This window comes from Diadema setosum, chromosome 9 (genome assembly GCF_964275005.1).
Source record: "Diadema setosum chromosome 9, eeDiaSeto1, whole genome shotgun sequence".
Classification (NCBI taxonomy): Eukaryota; Metazoa; Echinodermata; class Echinoidea; order Diadematoida; family Diadematidae; genus Diadema; species Diadema setosum.
In genome coordinates, this window is record NC_092693.1 from 14,474,722 (window position 1) to 14,493,576 (window position 18,855).

The 18,855-nt window shown below is 38.6% G+C and overlaps 2 protein-coding genes across 2 annotated transcripts; both read left to right on the top strand.

Annotated features, from left to right (window-relative positions):
• Nucleotides 1–5,429: 5,429 nt before the first annotated feature.
• LOC140232868 (prolactin-releasing peptide receptor-like) lies at nucleotides 5,430–6,605 on the top strand. Its single transcript, XM_072312981.1, has one exon. It carries the CDS (start codon nucleotides 5,430–5,432, stop codon nucleotides 6,603–6,605), a length of 1,176 nt encoding a protein of 391 aa, XP_072169082.1.
• A 6,414-nt stretch (nucleotides 6,606–13,019) lies between these two features.
• Nucleotides 13,020–14,180, top strand: LOC140232870 (D(2) dopamine receptor A-like). Its single transcript, XM_072312983.1, has one exon. It carries the CDS (start codon nucleotides 13,020–13,022, stop codon nucleotides 14,178–14,180), a length of 1,161 nt encoding a protein of 386 aa, XP_072169084.1.
• Nucleotides 14,181–18,855: the final 4,675 nt, after the last annotated feature.

An 18,855-nucleotide genomic window follows, 5' to 3' on the forward strand; every position in this document is an offset into this window, starting at 1 on the left:
ATTGAAAGTTTCTTTTTACATTGCTGAATGCTGAACTGCATGAAATGAATAGACACAACAAAGCTACTTCTGCAACTACAATCAACTACAATCAACTCCCACCTTTGGTCCTCCCACAACACTGGTCTCCCCCCCCCCCCCCCCCCCGCGTATCATTTTCTTTACATCCAATTGATTAATAAAACGACAACATAATCCGGTATTTCTCTGCACAGAAAAGAAAAAATATAGAATTTGGTGTAGTAACCCCCCTCCCAAAAAAAAAAAAAAAATGCCTTTGTTTCTTCGTACCACTGTGACATATACAAAAAAAAAATACTACAAAATTAAAAAAGACATGCAAAAGTAAAGACAATGGGAATCTGTGCTAATCATTAAAAAAAAAAAATAACACGCCCAATCCTATTCCCCCATCTCCCCATTGCAAGTTTGCCCCCCCCCCCGTGTCCATCATGAACCCAAGGTAGGCGTAACCATTAACCCATAAACCTATGTACTTCCTATACAACCCACTTCTGACCTTAGTAATGTCCAGTTTACCCCTCCCTTCGTCAACGCATCTGCCCCAACCCTCCTGTGTGAATGGCAACTGCAAACTTCTCATTGAAACTATTTGAAAATCATCCTTAAAGGGGAAATCCAGTCCAAATATATAAGTTCCTTTCAATCGTATCCCCCTCAGTTTAGTCATGTCATGTTGTTGTGCCTCTGTTGTTTGTTTCATTTTGACTTATTTTTGTATTATGTAATTTTTTGTACTTAAAATTATGATAAGTATTTTTGAAGACATTTTCGAGCGGTCCACAATCTACGAGCAATGCTTTTAAGTGGACCTCTCAGTTCTCATTTTTACCCTTCAAACATAACTTTATAATTCCAATATGTGTACATATCTTTATTAGTTTGTTGATTACCGTTGATTGTCATCATACTTTGTAATGTATATATGCTTATGATTGAATTTTTGATTTACTTTGTGTTATGTTTTGTTGAAAGAAAAATGAGAATGAAATAAATGAAAAGAATGCACGAATGAATGAAATATAAGTTAGCCTGATAAGGAAGAGTAAAATATTACGAGTTCAACAGTATAAGTTTGATCGAAATCAGATGAAAAATAAGGAAGTTATGACAATTTGGAATTTTGCTATCAGTTCTTGAACAGTCAATATGAATATGCAAATGACAAAGTGAGCATGTCATTCCCTCACAGCTTACCATAGTTCGTACATAAGATTTTGAAATTTCCCCTTTTTCATTCAAACGCAATTATGCCCGAGGCTCAAAATCCTCGTATGTCTAACTGATCACTATTCTGAAGTTATTCAACCAGGAATAACGTCATGTTTCAGATTTCAATGACAGAAACATCGAATTTTGGTCAGTTTTTTACTACATGATCAATGGAAAATTGTGAGGGTATGACATGGTTAGTTCACTCATTTGCATATTCATACCCATTGTACAAGAACTGTTTTGGAGAAATCATCAAAACTTCAAAATGTCATAACTTCCTTATTTTTCATCCGATTTCAGTCAAATCTTTACCGTTGAACTCGTAAAATTGTACTCTTTTTTATCAGACTAACTTGTATTTGGACTGGATTTCCTCTTTAAAAACAACAACAACAAAAAAGAAGTGGGTCGAGGGGTTGGTACCTCTGGACCCACAAGGACCCCCCCCCCCCTTTTTTTTTTTTTAAGAACGTCATCATTAACGTCTTTACGATATAAACTGATGGTTTTACCAACTACCATGGTCTATTTTCCTTGTACTACAACGGCAAATACTTCTTGATAGTGCTAGACGACTGATTTTGATTTTCACCTCTTGTTCCTCTTTTAGTATTACTTTATACTACACGATTACTACTGTTTAGTAACCACCATCGTTTACTACTATACTGCTACTACTAATATTACTATTATTATTATTATTATTATTATTATTATTATTATTATTATTATTATTATCATTATTATTATTATTATTATTATTATTATTATTATTATTATTATCATTATTATTATTATTATCATCATTATTATTATTATTATTATACTACGACTGCTATATACTACTACTGCTACTACTGTGTATACTACCACTACTACTGCTTCTGCTGCTGTTGCTGCTTTTACTGCTGTTATGTACTTTCTCCTTCTCTTTTTTGCTTCAATCTTCTCCGATGCTGTCTTTCTCTTCTTTTCTTTCGCCACGTACATTTCCTTTCACCATTTCTCTCAGTGCACTAGGTGCATTGACATCAACTTCTGCGGTTATTTCATTGAATGTGCTATTTCTTTAAATTGAAAAGGAAACTGTGTAGACAACGAATGTCGATAAAGTGCTATTGATTATTCGAAGTCAATGTTGATTATTTAAAAGTTAAAAAAAAGAGAGATGACAGTACATTGTATCATGGTTTTCCCATCTTCATAAAGGTCAGTCGTTCAAATTGTGGTTAATTTCAACTGATTTCGCATCGCATGTTTGTACAAAATCGTTGGATGTCGAACGGGCGTACTTTCTAGAACCACATGAGATTTTATCATCGTTGTCCATACACCTTTGTTCCTTTATCAACATTACTTTGTGCATTGTATGGCTTGGACTCTGCACATCGACATTTCATAAATGGCTTTTAAAAAAAAATCCAACGTCAAATTGCATTTTACGGAAATCGCAAACCTGTATTCTGAAATAAAAGTTAAAAAGAAAACATACTGAAGATGTAATAAAGCATGTAAAGTTTCTTGAGACTCGGTATCATTGAAGAGGAAATAAATGGTTTTGTATGTCCTTTGGGTCTAACATAAAATCTCAAGCATTCATCACTGAGAACCACAGGTCTATTCTATTTGCGTCTGTATCTTTTAAAGAATAATCTCTAGTTTGGAAAAGACAAATAAATTTCAGTACCTGCTTTGAGACGAAGGGAACAAATCATAGAGGATTTCACCAGAATAGGACAAGCCACATCTTGGCGTATTATACTTGAAATCAGATACTTGTCATGAATTATGCTTGTTTATGTGAATACAGTCAGGCGAGATAACAAGATAAAGGAGAGGGGGGGGGGATACAAGAAACACAAGTAATCTTCTATTCAATGATAAATTATTGCTGGAAGGACGAATATTCTTTCGGCAGTCTTGAAAAAGAGCATTGGAGCGAATGATTCGAAAGGTCTAGGTCAACGACATTTTACTAAGTAATGTCGCCTCACAACTCTGTCTAAGTAGGGGAAATAATGTCATATTTAGTGGTGATCGACGCTAATCGATGGTAAAAAAAAAGAACGGAACACGAGTAAAAAAAAATAAAATAAGGGTCACAATCGTCACAAAATCATACTGGACGATTGAAGTAATATAAGAAAATAGGCAGAAGCCTTGTGATGCAGTATCATAGAAATTCAGGACAAACGCAAAATAGATGAAAAGCGAGAGAAAAGTACACGTTTTGAAATCAATGATGAACTTAGTAACCGTCGCACCAAAACTGAAGTGAATGAATGAAGTATTACCAAGTTACAAATATTGGGGCTGGGGTGGGGATGGATTGGACAATTTATTTCGAACACGATCAAACTCGTTTCGATCAATCATTGCAGTATTTTCTAAAATCTCCCAAAATGTGCAAGATTTATAAAGAGTTTCCTACTGCAGAGAAAAAAAGGTTACCTGTAGAAGCTCAAAAACCAAATCAACACTCACGAGTGTCATACAGGGTTTCGGACTCAATAAGCCAGTTCGGGGTTCCACTTTGAGCATGAGCAGAAAAAGGTCATCAGTACCGGCAGAGCATGTTGGTTTTTTATTCACCGAGATAAGCATCTGTGATGTAATGATTATTCAAGTGATCATTATGAGTGGTGCTTGCCAGCACATCCACCTGACAGCAAAAACGGAATTTGACAATATCAATAGAAAAAGATTGTTAATACATTCAATGAGAAATAATGAAATGGATGCTTTCAAAAGTGCTAATTGATGGATCATTCTGATCACTTGGTCTACGCAAGTTCATTCTTTGTTTGAGCATGACTGATGAATTCCATAAATTGTTACGTCGGGTAAGCTGAAATACCTTCTCTCGCTTGAAAACTCGTGGAGTGCCTAATCAACTGAGAAAGAAGAAAGGTCATTTGTACCGATGTGCCCATGAGCGAACCCCGAACTGGCTTATTGTCCGAAACCCTGAAGTAGACGCATGAAGCGTTGATAAACTTGGTGCAACCATTAACAGTTGTTCATACATTCAAGCGTATGGCACAGTGTACCTAGTTGGTAACGTTTGCTGACTATTGCTAGTCACCTGGGGCGAACCACGAGGGGTCGGCATCATTTTTCGTTTTCTTGTGTGGATGGGTAGGGGGAGCACTTCACCGGGTTGGCACCCTGCTCTTTGTGATGAATGAATGAAGTGGGATCTTTTACGCGCGTGTGTCGCGGCGAACACACACATGGGACCGCCATTTAATGTCCTAATCCGAGGGACAGTAAAATAATGCGTTACAATCTCCTCTTTTCATCTCTTGTATACCGGAACCAACACGTGGACTACAATTATCATCAGATATATAATTATATGTATACATATTACGTCAAATACCTTTACATTCTCTTTTTTAATATCATATGTCTGGCCTAAGAATATTGTCATTGTTTTCATTTACATCCTTAGACTTGAACAGTGACGAAGGTGGTCGTGTGATATGCATTTCTATAGTGAATTTCATGCTTTTGCTATGCATCAAAATGCGGAAATGCAATAACTTCATAGGCCACAATAAAAAGAGATTCTGTTTTCAACCCTGAAAATTTGATTTATTAAGGTTTGTAGTTTCTGTCGAGTCATAGCGTACGAAGTATACTTTCATTTCTTTCTCTTAATTTGACGAAAGAAAAAAAAAGAATGAACACATGGTTAGAATATGAAAAACACTATGAAACAAAAATCAGCTATCATATCGTCAATCATATCAAGAATGCTATTGATAATGCTAACAATCTTTTAAAAGAAATGGTGATAATGATGATACTGTGCAGACAAGGAAGAATACAGAGATACTTGTGTATTGTAACATGCAGAAATGACAGCATCACTTTCGAGTGCTGATGATTAAAATGGACTGTACGTCTGATTAGGAAATGCAATGGAATGGAATAGTCCACGCCTTCTCCGAGAGCAAAGTTTTAACAGATCCGACCAATCGGAGATAATGTAACTTGATCGTTGTCGACCATCATTCCAATACACACCATGACAGTAACCGCGCATCTTTGCCTATAGAGCATCGGTGAATAAATATACCATCGCGATCTTCTCCTACAAACTGCGTTGACTCGATTTTGAAGTATCCACTTCTCTGAGAAATCGCGATAGCTGACTTTCGTGACTACCGAACGCCTACGGTCTCACTATGGTATATGATAACCACACTCTTCTGGTCGCTGTCGGCAGCCTCGCCGTCGGGTTGGGCGTACCGGGCAACCTTCTCATCGCCGTCGTCTTCGGCCGGCGAAAGGAGAAAAACGCAACAGATGTTGCCATCATCACTCTCGCTGTCGTCGACCTCTTCAGCTGCCTGTCGTTGGCGATGAAAGCAGTCATGTATCCGCTCCACGGTCCCGCTGACTGGACATGTATCGCAAAATCCATGGTAGTGCAGACAAACCTTTACTCGGCCCTGTTCATCACCCTTTCACTCGCAATGTATCGCTACGTGGCGGTGTTGCATCCTTTTTCCAGAATGATTGTGGCTCGACGGGCGTGGCTCATCTCCGCCGCTTGCGTCCTCCTTGCAACCCTCGTCCAGATTCCCCTCATCTTCACCGCCACCTCCAAGAAGCGGGGAGACGCTTACGCCTGCGACACTTACGGGTATGATCCGAAGGCGCGACAATTTTACGTCATATTTCCCGCGCTCATATTCTTGCTTTCGCTCTTTGCGATCATGAATCTGTACGCTAGAGTGTACCATGCCATTAGAGAACAACAAAAACTCCGAGAGCAAATGATAACAGGTAACGCAAACGTTTCAACCATCGATCCTGCATCTCAATGTAGTGGCACTGACACGTACAAATCGCCAGTCACCCGTCCAAAAGACATTTCGATTGCATTAAACACGCATGGATATCTGGTTTCATCGGATGACACAAACATATCCCGTTCTGGTGGCTGTAAAGAGAACACACCTAAAACAAACCATGGACTAGTGGAACTGGTCGGCCCCAATGCCGTTGTAAGTACAACACGTATTCCACCTTCAAGTGCCTGTGACAACAAGCTGGTTGGCGTTCTTGCTACCAAATCTGTTGCTAAGCAACGGCGTCACGCCGACCACAAGACAACCCAGATGCTGATGTTTATCACTATCATCTTCTTCATTTGTTGGCTCCCGTCTGTGGCACTTCGGATGATCCCTCCGGAACCTAAGCAACTTTTCGCCAAGCGTGTGCCCCACGCCCTGACCGCAATCAACGTCTTGGTGCAGCTGAAACACTGCAATCACTTCATTAACGTGTTCGTTTACCTGATCGTCAACCGAAAGTTCCGTCAAGGATGTGTCGAATATCTTCGATGTGGACAATAAAAGGAGAATTTGATGTCATCACAATTTCGCGTCCGGTCTCGCCCAAGGAATAGAAAAGATTTTGTGCATCCGAAGAGTATATTGTCTGTACAGTGTGTCTTAATTTCTGCACATGAAGTGGCACAATGTGCCACAAACAACTGATCATACGTCGGCAGCATGTACTTTGCTTGTTTTCGCCATCTGTAGTTGAGAAGAATCTGCTATATCCGCGAGTAATTCTTATCTTTTATTTTTGTTTTCTATATTTTGGTCCTATGTTCCATCCGTGATCCTTTATATCTCGATCTTTATTCTCGCTTCAGAATTGGGACCTACTCTTAACAAGCTTGTTTTTTAGTAGAGTCCATCATATTTCTTTTTGCATTTATACAAAGAACCAAATTTACAAAGATTGACCGCCATGTTCTATCGAGTATATTATGTTTATAATAATGTATATTGTGCATCCTAGCCGGATATTCTGTTTCACTTTACTTTGTTGTGATGTACATTCATTTGTATGAAAATAAGTTGAATTGAATATAATGATTCAATGAATACTGACAGGTATGCCATTCTTTTTTTTTTTTCATTTAACTTCATTTCGGCTTTATCTATTTTCCGCATCAAAATGATACAAAATTTTTACAAGCAACAATATTAATTTGTGTATACAGATGAAGAGGCACATTACATTAAGATAATGGAATGAAGTACTGACGAAAATGATTATGTTAAGAGGCTTACAACATCATGAATGTATCATAATTATCATGTATGTTACCTTTGCACCGAGTAGCAGTAGGTACTGATAGTAATTAAAATCAAACAAAGATTTGGCTTGACGCAATTTTGTGCATGCTATGAAAAAGTCTTGATTTTTGTTTGGGTTATTTTTACGAAAGTTTGTGGGTAAGTTGACATTTATATGTACGAGAGGCACCTATACATTGATATGATTTGGTAGTCCCGACTGAAAAAAAAAAAAATATGTGGTTAAAGTGGACAAGTATTATCATTTTTTACTTCTTTATCTACAGAGATGACACGAATGCTCTCTCGGCGGCAATGCCGTGTATTCTCTGCAGCGTTTGCTTAAAGGAGACCTCCGGATGATTTTCAAAATTTCACATTTACACATTGATATGATTTGGTGGTCCCGAGTGGAAAAAATTATGTGGTTAAAGTCGACAAGTATCATTCTTTTTTACTTCTTTATCTACAGAGATGATACGAATGCTCTCTCGGCGGCAATGCCGTGTATTCTCTGCAGCGTTTGCTTAAAGGAGACCTCCGGATGATTTTCAAAATTTCACATTTATACATTGATATGATTTGGTGGTCCCGACTGGAAAAAATTATGTGGTTAAAGTCGACAAGTATCATTCTTTTTTACTTCTTTATCTACAGAGATGATACGAATGCTCTCTCGGCGGCAATGCCGTGTATTCTCTGCAGCGTTCCAGACGATTTTCATAATTTCACATCATGTAGTATAAAATCAACAGCTCCATGTATAGATTTGTGGAATTTATTGTGGTTCTTGAGCAGAGAAACAATACTTTGAAAAACCTTAAACAATTTACACTGAAGAAAGATGATGACATAGGAGGCTCACATATTTCAGAAATGTAGCAGTGTAATTCCATTACAATACCGCTCTCTTGCGAGTTCACCTGTGTATAATCTATGCATGCCTTCTTCTTTTGTCGCGCTTCCTTGAGCCTTACTCAAGCATTCTTATGGTGGCCCTGCCATATGTCATCATCCTTGTTCATTGCAATTTGTCATAAATTTCGAAAATATTCTTTTTCTTCATCCCGATTGTCATAAATTCTGAAACCATGTCCTAAGTATAACTGATTTATAGTTGCTCAAATGTAAAAATCTGAAAATCATCCGGAGGTCTCCTTTAAGTCCACGAATGAGCCTTCACGCAGATGTGATCGTATAAAATGCGAATATGTGATTATGTACGTGTGGGGTGGGAGGGGTGTGGGTATATGTGGCTGTTTGATGCTCCCCAAGTGGCTGTATTATCATGGTCAGTTATTTCTGACTGTTCCAAAACGTACAGTCATGCTATAGTGTGGGGAAGGGTTCATCGTCCCTTTTAACACCATCAACAGTGATATAAGTTTTCTGAAGAGGAGACCTTAGATCTTAAGGTTGAAGTGATTCAATTCATTGTTCAAATTTGAAAGTTATATCTGGGTAGCACAGAATTTTTTTTTTCTGTTTCTTGTCACTTCTTTCTATATATCATTATTTGGCATACTTTTTCCTTTGTCCTTTTATCCAATGCATTTTGGTATAAAGCAGTATGGGTTTGAATTTCCGGGTGTCTTTGAATGGAAAAAAAAAAAGTGATCCAATGAGATATCCACGAAGCTATGTCCAGATAGATGTGTTGCCCGATAGAGTCTTTTTTTTTTTTTTTTTTTTTTTTTTACATCAATATCACTTTAATGACTACTTGATGACTGTTCGTTGTCAAGAAACGATGTCGAGCCCTCTGGCATGTAGCTTACGTTGTCAAATCTTTTTCCTTAACGGAAGTGAAAACGAAGTCCTACATCAATGTCACTTTGGATTCAATTCAAATACATAATGCATTTCCAGATCGAAGTTTTCTTGTTTCTTCTTTTCACATCGAAACAAAAACGTCCCGGATCAACACACCGGGTAACTAAGATTCGTGTATATTGTAGCAGGGAAGGGTGTCAGTGGGTACGACCACGTTTCGCCTTATGAATACACACACTAAAAATAAAAGCATTTAAGAGATTAATAACCCCGCCTTTCTATTTATTCCAATAGTCATATCATCCTACAATCGTAAAGGAACTATAAGTGAATGAAACTGCCAACGTCGGCTTACGATGATAATCACAGTCGATGATAAAGATTGCTCTTCGGGGTGTTACTGAAATTATTGTCCCGAGAGATCTCAACTCCATGCTCTTACTCGGGAGGTATGATATCAACAATTTCCCCAAATGCGATCAATACCTTTTCTTTTTATCTACCCGATGAAATTAAATGAATTTATGCTTGGTCGATCGCGATAGCCAATTCACACATCTCCGTTGCCGCAGATGTTCACGTTCCGATCGTGTTGGACAAAAGTCACTTCTCACGCTATGATCTAGCGCCAACCCTCGATATCCACGACCTCGTATCGAACCCAAGCTGGGAGGTGGTAGAGACCTCGGTCGTCCGACATGTCAAGAAGTTGAAAAAAAAAGAAGAAGTTGAAAAGGCCTTCAAACATGTATACTTTGAACGAATAGGTGTTCTACAACCAGCCGCAAGAAAAAATGCATTTAATAGGACCCAACACAATTCTTTATCAGCGGCCTTTGGCACGCAAGATATTAAATGAATCAAAAACTTGAATCAGCCTTTTCCTGCCAGAAGTTCAGGAGAAGTTGATGAAGACATTACATACTATTAAATAAACAATAGTTTCAGCACAACAGGTTTCTAACCTTTTTCTTTTATTTAACCGAGATAATGAGAAACCTCTTATGATATGTGAAAGAGCATGTAATTCCAAGTGGAATTCAATGTTTATTTGCTGAAAATTGGTTTTGAAATGGCTGAGATATCCAAAGCAAAGCGATTCTAATAAAGGGTGGGACCCACCTTATATTACGATCGCTTTGCTTTACTTTGTTTTTGGATGTCTCAGCCATTTAAAAATCAATTTTTTATTAAATAAACTTTGAATTCCACGAGGAATGGTATGCTTTGTAGTATTTCATGAGTGGTTACTTGGTATCTTGCAAAAAGTTAAAAGCCCAATCGTCATCTCCACCAATACTATAGCATCCCTTTAATTCACTACTAAAACTATGCAAAAAAGTGTATGTCGACATGGCGACCTAAACGTTATCTCGCCAAGTCTACTTCCCAAAAAGTGTATGTCGACATGACATAAACGTCATCTTGCCATGGTGACATAAACGTTATCTCGCCAAGTCGGCTTCCTAAAAAGTGTATGTTGACATCCCAGGCGACATATCTCACTAAGTCGACTTCCCCCAAAAGTGCATGTTGCCTTGTCGACATACACCACTTTAGTAGTCGACTTGGCGAGATAATGTAGCTACATCGCCATGGGATGTCAACATACACCTTTCAGGAAGCCGACTTGGCGAGGTAATCTATGTCGTCTTCTTAAAATTGATAAGTCGACATAGTGAGTTAAATACCTTGACATATCGACATGACATGATAAGAATATCAAGTCGACTTGACAAGATGAAGTATCTCCCCATTTCGTCAAGTCGAATGACACTATACAAGAAGCTTCCGTAAATTGTGACAACAGCTATCACTGTCACTGCTACTACACTGTATGTGAATGATGCAACTATTCCTTGCAATGAATCTGTTGTTCAATTCTTACTATTCCCTTGCCATTACTATCACTATCTGCTGCTGCTGCCACTACTATTCTAATACAGGCTTATTGTACCACTACATCATCATCGTCATTATCATTACCATTTACTACTACTAGTTTTACTATTTTACTACTTCTACAACAATGACAACTAATATACAACAACAACAACAACTACTACTACTACTACTACTACTACTACTACTACTACTATCTTCTAACCCTTTAATGCTTGTTTTCTCTGTTTCCTTCTTCTTCAACGCTGTCTTTCTCTTTTTTTTTTATCTTGTTCACATAACAGCAAAAGTTATGCATAATGTAGCAAGTTCTCTTTACCCATTTCTACACTAGGCAGCAACTTCTGTTACTTAATTGAATCTTCTATTTCTCCAAATTGAAAAAGGAGAGCTGAATGGCGACCCACGTGATAAAGTACGCTAAGAATGTTTCTCCGTTAACGTGAAATGCCCATAAGTACTATTGATTATCCGTTATCTATTGAAGAATCTAAAGTACAAAAGGAGATGACAGAATCGCAGTCTCTGTCAGCTTCTTTATAAATGTCAGTCGTTCAAAGCAAAGTTTGAAATATCGATTCATTTTACGAGATACTTGGATAATAGGCCGTACTTTCTATACAGCCAGAAGATATTTTATCATCGTCAGCCATTAATTCACTTTTGTTCCTTTAACAACATTACTTTGGGTAATGTACGGTCTGGAATCTCCACGTTGAGTTTCATAAATGGCTCAAAAACTATACACTGAAGTTGTCCGTAAAAAAGAACAAAGTTCTTTGAAACTCAAATTTACGGAAGACATGGAAGATGGAAAAAAATAAATACGACGTTTCTGTCTCCTTGCAGTCTAAAGTGTATGCATCGGTTAGGACTAAAGATCACTCCTGCATTTTATTTGCATATCTGCATCTGTATCACTCATGACCTCTAGCTGAGTAAAAACAATTATAACACAATATACAGAGAGACGAAGGCAACTAATAGAAGAGGATATTAGCAGAATAGGATAAACAATTTTTTTTTTTGACCGTTTCGATCTCAGCGGCGTTGGCCTGAATATCACAATTGCCATGGTTGCGTAAGAATCTCAAAATAAACAGTTATGGGGAGTAATTTGGCAGTTACTTGCACTATAGTCATGAAGACAAATGATAAATATAAAAGTATGACTGGCAATGTATGACTTTGTAAAGACAAACGGATAAAATTTACACCGTCAATATAATCCTCAAACATGCATTCTTCCCGACAATATGACAATATCATGCAAAGTGAAAATGCAGCATATTTCGGGTAATATCAAAGATTCTACTGTTTGTTTGTTTTGGGGGGTTGTTTGTTTGTTTGTTTATTTTTCCACAGCGTAAAGTGTATTGTGTCAACATGGGTGGCTACGGAAAACATTTTCTATACCACAAGAAAAACACTCTCCTGGCCATCATTTCAATAAAAAGGACATAATTGAGATTTGAGAAAGACAGATAATACCTTTCACTACTTGGGGTATAACATGGATGGTTTCCCGGGCTTTAGTAAGACAGCCTCACTAATGGCAAAAGTGGGTATAATGTAACGTTATACATTTTGTGGATTAATCCATTTTAGGAGATCCATCGGAGAGCAATTGGGTGACTGGAAAATTGAATTAACGTCTGATTAGGAATCTCAGCGGAATGGAATAGTCCATACTTCCCCTATATAAGTGTAAAGTTTAACATATCCATCCAATCAGAAGTAATGTAACTTGATTGCTGTCGATCGTCTTTTCAAGTTACACAATAACTGCATCCGTGCATCTTTCCCTTGAGCATCGGCGAATTCTAAATGTACTGCCATGATCTTTGTTTAAATCTGAATATCGAGACTGAAGTATCCACTTTTCCGAGATATAGCAACAGCTCAGTTTGGTGACTGCCGACCGCCACACTCCACGTTCCAATATACACAAGAACATCAACCGCGCGTCTTTGCCTGCAGAGCATTAGTAACAGGTGTTACTACATGGCAAGTCTTCGGCTCGCTGTCGGCGGGATTGCCGTCGGGCTGGGCGTTCCGGGCAACCTTCTCATTGCCGTCGTCTTCGGCCGGCGAAAGGAGAAAAACGCAACGGATGTCGCCATCATCACTCTCGCTCTCGTCGACCTCTTCAGCTGCCTGTCGTTGGCGACGAAAGCCGTCACGTATCCGCTCCACGGTCCCGCTGACTGGACATGTATCCTCAAATCCATGGTGGTGCAGACAAACCTTTACTCGGCCTTGTTCATCACCCTTTCACTCGCAGTGTATCGCTACGTAGCGGTGTTGCATCCTTTTTCCAGAATGATTGTGGCTCGAAGGGCGTGGCTCATCTCGGCCACTTGCATCCTCCTTGCAACCCTTGTCCAGATTCCCCTCGTCTTCACCGCCACCTCCAAGAAAAAGGGAAAAATCTACGTCTGCGATACGTACGGGTATGATCCGAAGGCGCGACAATTTTACGTCATATTTCCTGCGCTCATATTCTTGTTTTCGCTCTTGGCGATCATGATTCTGTACGCTAGAGTGTACCATGCCATTAGAGAACAGCAAAAACTTCGAGAGCAAATGATAACAGGTAACGTAACCGTTTCAACCATCACTGCATACCCAAGTAGCGGCGCTGACATGGACAAGTCGCCAGTCACCCGTCCAAAAGACATTTCGGTTGCATTAAACACGCATGGATATTTTGTTTCATTGGATGACACAAACATATCCCGTGCTGGTGGCTGTGAGGAGACAAAATCTAAAACAGACCATGGACTAGGGGAACTGGTCGGCCCCAACGCCGTTGTAAGTACAACACGTATCCCACCTTCACGTGCCTGTGAAAACAAAACAGCTGGCGTCCTTGTTACCAAACCTGTTGCTAAGCAACGGCGTCAAGCGGACCACAAGACAACCCAGATGCTGATGTTTATCACTATCATCTTCTTCATTTGTTGGCTCCCGTCCGTGGCACTTCGGATGATCCCTCCGGAACCTAAGCAACTTTTCGCCAAGCGTGTGCCCCACGCCCTGACCGCAATCAACGTCTTGTTGCAGCTGAAACACTGCAATCACTTCATCAACGTGTTCGTTTACCTGATTGTCAACCGAAAGTTCCGTCAAGGATGTGTCGAATATCTTCGATGTGGACAATAAAAGGAGAATTTGATGTCATGACACTTTCGCGTCCCGTCTCACCCGAGGAGTAAAAAATATTCTGTGCATCCGGAAAGTATGTCAGCACATTGCGTGCTTTAATTTCTGCGCATGGAGTGGCATAATCACTTATAATGTGTCGCAAACAACTGTTCATACGTCTGTAGCATGTAAATTGTTTTCTCCATCTGTAGTTGAGAAGAATCTGCTATATCCCAGAGTATTCTAATCTTTTCGATTTGTTTCCCATATTTTGGTCCTATGTTGCCTCCGTGCTCCTTATCTGGATCTTTATTCTCGCTTCAGAATTGGGACCTACGCTTAGCTTGGTTTTAAGTAGGTTGCATCATACATTATGCATTTCTTTAGCATTAATTTCATGCATATAGAGCCAAACTTACAAAGATTGACCGCAATGTTCTATATGTTTGTAATAATTTATTGTGCATCCTACCCGAATATTGTGTTTCACTTTACTTTGTTATACTTGATGTATATTCTTTTATTGAGAGATATGAAAAAAAAGTTGAATTGAATTGAATATATGATTAAATGAATACTGAAAGGCATACCATTTTTCTTAGTATTTCATTTAAATTCATTTCGGCTTTATCTATTTTCCACATCAAAATGATACAAAATTTTTACAAGCAACAATATTGATTTGTATATACAGATGAAGAGGCACATTACATTAATATAATGCAGTGAAGTATTTACGAAATTGAGTATGTTAAGAGGCTTACAACATCATCAGTGTATCATGATATCATAATTATCATGTCTGTTACCTTTGCACCGAGTGGCAGTAGGTACTGATAGTAATTAAAATCAAGCAAAGATTTGGCTTGACGCAATTTTGTGCATGCTATGCAAATTCTTGATTTTGGTTTTGGTTATTTTAACGAACGTTTATGCGTAAGTTGACATTTGCAAGTAGGAGAGGCACCTATACATTGATATGATTTGGTGGTCCCGACTGGAAAAAAAATTATGTGGTTAATGTCGATAAGTATCATCATTTTTTACGTCTTTATCTAGAGAGATGACACGAATGCTCTCTCGGCGGCAACGCCGTGTATTCTCTGCAGGGTTTGCTTAAAAGGAGCATTCCAGACGATTTTCATAATTTCACATCATGAAGTATAAATTAATCAACAGCTCCATGTATAGATTTGTGGAATTTATTGTTACTCTTGAGCAGAGAAACAACAATTTGAAAAACCTTAAACAATTTACACTGAAGAAGGATGATGACATAGGAGGCTCACATATTTCAGAAATGTAGCAGTGTAATTCCATTACAATACCGCTCTCTTGCGAGTTCACCTGTATATAATCTATGCATGCCTTCTTCTTTTGTTCTGCTTCCTTTAGCCCCAACTCATGCATTCATATGGTGACTCTGCCATATGTCATCATCCTTGTTCATTGCAATTTGTTATAAATTTCGAAAATATTCTTTTTCTTCATCCTGATTATCATAAATTCTGAAACCATGTCCGAAGTATAACTAATTTATAGTTGTTCAAATGTAAAAATCTGAAAACCATCCGGAGGTCTCCTTTAAGTACTAGTCCACGAATGAGTCTTCACGCATGCGAATGTGTGATTATGTGCATGTGGGATTGGGTATGCCATGCATGTGGCTGTTTGATGCTGCCGAGTGGCTGTATTATCATGGTCAGTTATTTCTGACTGTTCCAACACGTGCAGTCATACTAGAGTGTGGGGAGTTTAAGGGGAGGGGGGACGGGTTCGTCGTCCCTTTTAACACCATCAATAGTGATATAAGATTTCTGGCTAAGAGAGCTTAGATCTTAAGGTTGAAGTGATTCGATTCACTGTTTGAATTTGAAAGTTATATCTAGGTCTCGCCAAAACTTTCTTATCACTTCTTTTCTAGATATTGGCATGCTTTTCCCTTTGCATTTCTATCAAATGCATTTTGGTAAGCAGTATGCGTTAGAATTTCCGGTGTCTTTGAATAGAAAAATTGATCCAATGAGATATCCACAAAGCTTTATCCAGATAGATGTGTTGCTAGATAGTCATTTTTTTCTTTATATCAATATCACTTTGATGCCAAATCGATGCCTGTTCGTTGTCAAGAAACGATGTCGAACCGCAGCGTGAAGTTTCGAAATTCTGAACGTCATGAACGTGCACAAACTCACTTAGGCCCATAGCTTTATACGTTGTCAAATCCTTTTTACAAAACGCAAGAGAAAAGAAAGTGATGCACAGTGTCACTTCAGATTCAAATAGAATACATAATACATTTCCAGATCGATATTTTCTTGTTTCTTCTTTTCACATCGAAACAGGAACGTCCCGAATCAACACATAGGGTAAGTAAGATAGGCGTATATTGTAGTAGGCATGGTAGCGAAAGATGCCAGTGGGTACGACCATGTTTCGCCCCATGAATACACACACACACACACACACACACACACACACACACACACACACACACACACACACACACACACACACACACAAAGAAAGCATTTACGAGACTAATAACCCCACCTTTCTCTTTATTCCAATAGTCATATCATCCTATAATCGTAAAGGAGCTATAAATCAATGAAACTGCCAACGTCGACTTACGCGTAAGTCGACAGTCGATGATATAGGCTGCTTTTCGGGGGTATTGCTGATATTATAGCCCCGAGGGATCTCAACTCCATGCTCTTACTCGGGAGGTATGATATCAACAATTTCCCCAAATGCGGTCAACACCTTTTCTTTTTATCTACGGAATGAAATTAAGTGAATTTATTCCTGGTCGATCGCGATAGCCAATTCACACATCTCCGTTGCCATAGACGTTCACGTTCCGATCGTGTTGGACAAAGGTTACTTCTCGCGCTACATATGGAAGCCAAACATACCAAACGTCTTATAATACATGTAGGGCCTTATGATCTTGCGCCAACCGCCTGACCACACCCTCGATCATCACGATACCGTATACCGAACCCAAGCTGAGAGGTGGTAGAGACCTCGGTCGTCCGACATGTCAAGAAGTTGAAAAAAAAAAAGTTGAAAAGGCCTTCAAACACGTATACTTTGAACGAATAGGTGTTCTTCAACCAGCCGCAAAAAAAAAAAGAGCATTTGATAGGACCCAACACAATAATTCTTTATCAGCGGCCTTTGACACGCAAGATTAAATGTATCAAAAAATTTAATCAGCCTTTTCCTGCCCGCAGTTCAGGAGAAGTTGATGAAGACATTACATATTATTAAATAAACAAAACCAATATCTCGGTGACTTTAAAGGGGTCATATAGTTTGGGTTGAGACCTAACTTCAGGTTTCTAACTTTTTTCACTGAGATAATGAGAAACCTCTTATGATATGTGAAAGAGCATGTAATTCCAAGTGGAATTCAGTGTTTATTTGCTGAAAATTGGTTTCGAAATGGCTGAGATATCCAAAGCAGAGCGATTCTAATAAAGGGTGGGACCCACCTTATATTACGATCGCTTTGTTTTTGGATGTCTCAGCCATTCCAAAATCAATTTTCATTAAATAAACTTTGAATTCCACTAGGAATGGTATGCTTTGTAGTATTTCATGAGTGGTTACTTGGTATCTTGCAAAAAGTTAAAAGCCCAATCGTCATCTCCACCAATACTATATCATCCCTTTAATTCACTACTAAAACTATGCAGTTGCTTTTAAAGAGAGCTGACACTGCTGAAATCTGGACCTATATTATGGAAATAGGAAACTTTAGATTTGACTCAGTTTTCTCTTGTCCTAGACTCCGTTTATTTTTTTTTCTCTCTTAATATCTTTCTCTTATTCTCTCTTCCGTCTTTTTCTGTCTTATCATCTCACACTCTCAGACTCAGCTTTACCTCCCTTCTTCTCTTCACAGAAAGATCTGTTGAATGAACGCAGACGACGATACTTCCGATTGCTCGATCTTGGTGCAATGATCGTCACCGTCGTGTACCTGACTGGCGCACTCTGGATTCATCGCCGTTCGTATCATGACAGCCTATAATAATAATATAATAATAATAATAATAATAATAATAAAAATAATGTTATATGATAATAATAATAATAATAATAATAATAATAATAATAATGATAATGATAATATCAATAATATATAATAATAATAATAATAATAATAATAATAATAATAATAATAATAATAATAATAATAATAATAATAATATAATAATTGTTTTGGATATAAATTCCAAATTCTATTGTCCAAGAATGAAAATTCTTTTTGCCCAATTGATCGTGGGCCCGGCAGCCACTGAGCAGCGCCAGATCGACGTTGCTCTAACCTTTTCAACTGTTGAACGGCAAACAAGGTAGCAGCAACTCCCATCTTTTAACGTCTTTTGGTATGACGCGGCCGGGGTTTGAACCCACGACCTCCCGATTGTGAGGGCAGCCGCTCTACTCACTGAGCCAACACACCTGTGTGTGTGTGCGTGCGTGCGTGCGTGCGCGCGCAGGCGTGTGTGGTTTTTCTGGGCACAATTATTCGATGTTGGTTTCATTCAAGGTTTTCTTTCGTCTCAGATCGGAAACTGAAGTAAATAATAAACTTGTCAAGCAGTACCCGCGAGGAGACGACTCTAAAAACATCATCATAAATGTCTTTCCGTCCTTCCGCTGTAACTGAGGGTTCCAC